The sequence below is a fragment of the Kryptolebias marmoratus genome, linkage group LG6, assembly GCF_001649575.2.
Source record: "Kryptolebias marmoratus isolate JLee-2015 linkage group LG6, ASM164957v2, whole genome shotgun sequence".
Lineage (NCBI taxonomy): Eukaryota > Metazoa > Chordata > Actinopteri > Cyprinodontiformes > Rivulidae > Kryptolebias > Kryptolebias marmoratus.
Window position 1 is genome coordinate 19,611,641 of NC_051435.1, and position 3,779 is coordinate 19,615,419.

Genomic DNA, 3,779 nt, shown 5'->3' on the forward strand with positions numbered 1-3,779 from the left:
CACGCACAAGTTTCAGTCTGAATTTCTTACCCCGCTAGCTTTGGCGGCCATCTTGATATTTTAACTTTGCACTCAGTATGCAATAGGCCTCTGTCTCAGCTACTGCCTTGCTAAATTTCAGCTCCATATGTCTAAAAATGACTAAGTTAAAGCTGAAAGAATGTTTGATGATTACAAAATGGCCGACATTGGCAGTTGTAGACAGGTATCATAAGATCATCCTGAAAGAAGAGGCAGCCATTTTGTTTTTGTCACCTCTGCTATATTAACAAATGCTTTGTCTGCCTACTTTGCCTGGTAACAACCTCAGCCAATCAGAAGCCAGATGTCTCCTCTCACTTTGTATATGAGAAACTGACCTTCATGTCTGTGTTTAAGGAGCACAAAATGGCCGAATGAATATTAGCATGGAATGAATTTCATTAGCAGGATGACTTAGCAATAAGCCTGTGTATTAGCAAAGCCTAATACACAGTGTTGAACAAGAGCTGAATGTACACACACAGAAACCCACACTGAGTCTGCATGATGTCATCAGAGCTCAGTGTGTTCTATCTCCACGGCAACGCAGCACCTGTGCGGGGCAAAGACGACAGAGAAGGCACAGAATTTTTGTGCGAGTACATGCCGAACAACCAGCCGCTGTACAAAAACTATATAAGATATCAAAAAGCTGCTTTGGTCAGTAATACTTGAATGTCTTATAGTGGCATAAAACTTTAAATGGCGTTTCTAGGTGGAAGTATGCTGTCGTAGTGAGCTTTCGAAAAAAAGTAAGAGACTGATTTTTGGATCGATCTGCAATGTATTTCAATGAGAAACAAAGTTCTGAAACGGGCAAACGTACATGCCGAACAACCATTCGCTGTACAAAAACTATAGGACGTATTGAAATAATTCTTGGACCGTGAGTGAAAGGAGAGATTGGTTTTCATTACTTTAAAATTTCACATTTCTACAGTGCTTTGTGTCCAAGATATGGCTCATATTCTGACCTTCCACAGCTCAATGCATTTTAGAAAAAATTAAAATTAATTTTTATTTGTGTTTTTCATTTTTCTTTGCTAGCAAGTTCTATAGAAAATTCAGAATTAATGCTTAAGCAGCCACAATTTTAGCAAAAAAATAAGGGAAACAGAAAGACCTAGCTCATTGACTTTTAACAATCTAGTTCTAAAGGAATGTCAAGCAGACCACCGCGGCAATGATACTGCTTCATACAGCAGAATCATTCTATCCTCAGATTATCAGAAAGTGCTTGTTCAAGTTCATCAGTAAGACATAACAATGCTACCAGTCTAGTCATAAGTGGAAGCCCGTATGACCTAGAGCAATGATTCCCAAAGTTGGGGTCGGGACCCCAATGTGGGTCCCTTAACACCAAGTAGGGGTCCTTAGATAATCTCCAGATAGCAATTTATAATAAAAAACACTTAGCTTTTATGCTATTTGCACCATATTCATTACAAAAACTTGAAATACAAGTTCATAAATTGATTTAAAAAATTGCACAATGAGACATTGTGTTGTCATTATCCCCTATTTAATAGAGTCATTAGCATTTTTGGATGTTTACACAGCTAACAGATGGGGTCACACACCTTTGTAACTGTTATTTTATGGATCGGAAGCTGAACAGTTTCGGGACCACTGACCAAGAAGGTAGAATGACTGTGAACAGATATTCACTATACAAGACCATTCTGTTACACCTAACAAGGACAACTCAGAGAGCCTATCAGTATCCTATTAGTCAATCATAATTTTCTACAACAGTTTCCTCATCTGGACATATAAATGTCCATATAAACAAATGAAAGCCAACTTTCGCACCAGAAAATGAAAACAGCTTTATATCCAATGAATGAAACCGTCTCAATTGATCAACTATGTTGAAAACCAAAGTGAAAATGGAAACCCTGGAGGAAACCATTTGTGTTTTTTGTCTCTGAAACAAATCAGGTGACTTCAGTTAACTTCTCATGATTGTTATTGTACTTGCCATTCACCAAAAATTCTGTTTGACAGACCCTGTGCCATCCCTTTTTATCTAGTTCTTCTACCACTTCAATTACTTCCTGTTGGACAAATTACACAATGAAGTCAGTACTGACACCTGGTGGTCAGCACAATTACAGCTTATCATCACATCTTCCTTTTCTTAAAGTGAGAATACCTAACAATACTACCATTAAATAACAATGTCAATGACACACTATCTTAACCACTTTTTAAATACCATTAATTTAACAAAAACAATTTAAATACATTCCTTCATCACAATAAAATAAGCAAAATAATGAACTGTGCATTTTACACATTTCAAAAACAAATGTGTAAAATCTCCACTTTACCCTTTACTTTTATGGTGAACAAAGTACCATATATCTGTAAAGGCACTTTGAATTTGTCTTCGTGAACAGCATTTATGTCTTTTTCATGCTCACTTTCACAGTTTACAATGCCAACAAAAATTGAGGCACATAAATCCATGTTATCTTTTCTGTTCACAGACTTTTACACACTTACACCTTACACATTTTACCTTTTCAGACATTTTTACATGTTTTCAAAACAAAAACTCATTAATCAAATTCATAGGTTCAGCATATCAGGTTTTCTGGTTTCCCTTTTAGACCTTGTCAGTATAGGTTGAAATTAAATATTAACCTTTCTAGTCTTAACCCCATAGGCCCTAAGCCTATTAGATGGATCTTGTTGGCAGTGCTGCTGTCCCCGGTACAGGGGCCACTAGTAACGTAGGTTGTCGATCAACAGGTTTTTCATCACCTAAACTGGTTGTTTAACATTGGGTGTTACACTTGATTGTTCAAGAAGTTCTGGTGTTTCAGGAAAACTGAGTCAATTCCTTTCTCCTTATTTTCTGCTGATGTAGTTTATGTTTCAACTCTTAATATTTCTTTTGCTTTGAGCAGCTAGATATTGTGGTACTCAGCTTTGTATTGATTAACAGCTCAGTTGGTGACAAAGCCACAGTCCAATGGTGATGCTCTGTAGCTGAGGACGGCTAGATATGGTTCTGCATGACTATCAGCTGCTTTCTGCAGATGTTTTTTTTGGAAAATAGAGGCATATTTCAACCTTCCTGTTGGACTGTGCATACAGGGACTTGATGGTACATGCTTAAAATCATACTGCTGTGCAACAATCTCCCATTTCTTGCTTTTAAAACATGGAACATTGTCACTTATGACTACATACAGTATGCCATGTCTAGCAAAACAGATTTGGTTGGAGTAATGACAGGAGATAACAAGATAATTGGCAATAAGCCATTTCAAGAAGATTTTAGTAATAGTCAAAAACAACCATGTAGTCCTTACCTTGAAAATAAAAAAGCTCTATCCCTACTTTTTGCTACTGTTGAGTTGGAACATCAACAACATGTTTGAGTCTTTCAATGTCCTTTTTTATTTCCAGCCAATACGGTGTCTGATGCCCTTCTTTTATATTTTCCAACACTGAGGTGGCCCTCATGAATGCTGTTTAATATGTCTGGTCCTAGCACTTGAGAAATAACTACTCTGTGTTGCTTTCACAAAAGACCATCAACAACATTTAGTTTTTTGCCCTTAAATACCCCATATGTTGCCCTGAAATTACCCATCAAGTCCCCTGTATTTAACCTGCATGTTACCCCATAAATGCTCTTTATGTTACATCTTAAGTGCTATGTATGTTGCCCTGTTGGAACCCTGTATATTAGCCTGTCGAATTTGTGTATGTTACCCCTTAAATACTATGTAATTACCCTGTAT

The 3,779-nt window shown here is 37.0% G+C and overlaps 1 protein-coding gene across 1 annotated transcript in view; it reads left to right on the top strand.

Annotated features, from left to right (window-relative positions):
* Positions 1 to 528: 528 nt before the first annotated feature.
* The window catches only part of LOC108229430 (trace amine-associated receptor 13c-like), a 15,092-nt gene continuing 11,841 nt past the window's right edge, over positions 529 to 3,779 (top strand). Inside the window, exon 1 of the mRNA XM_037976217.1 lies at positions 529 to 644. Coding sequence (XP_037832145.1) covers positions 529 to 644 — 116 coding nt within the window. The remainder of the gene's footprint in view (positions 645 to 3,779) is intronic.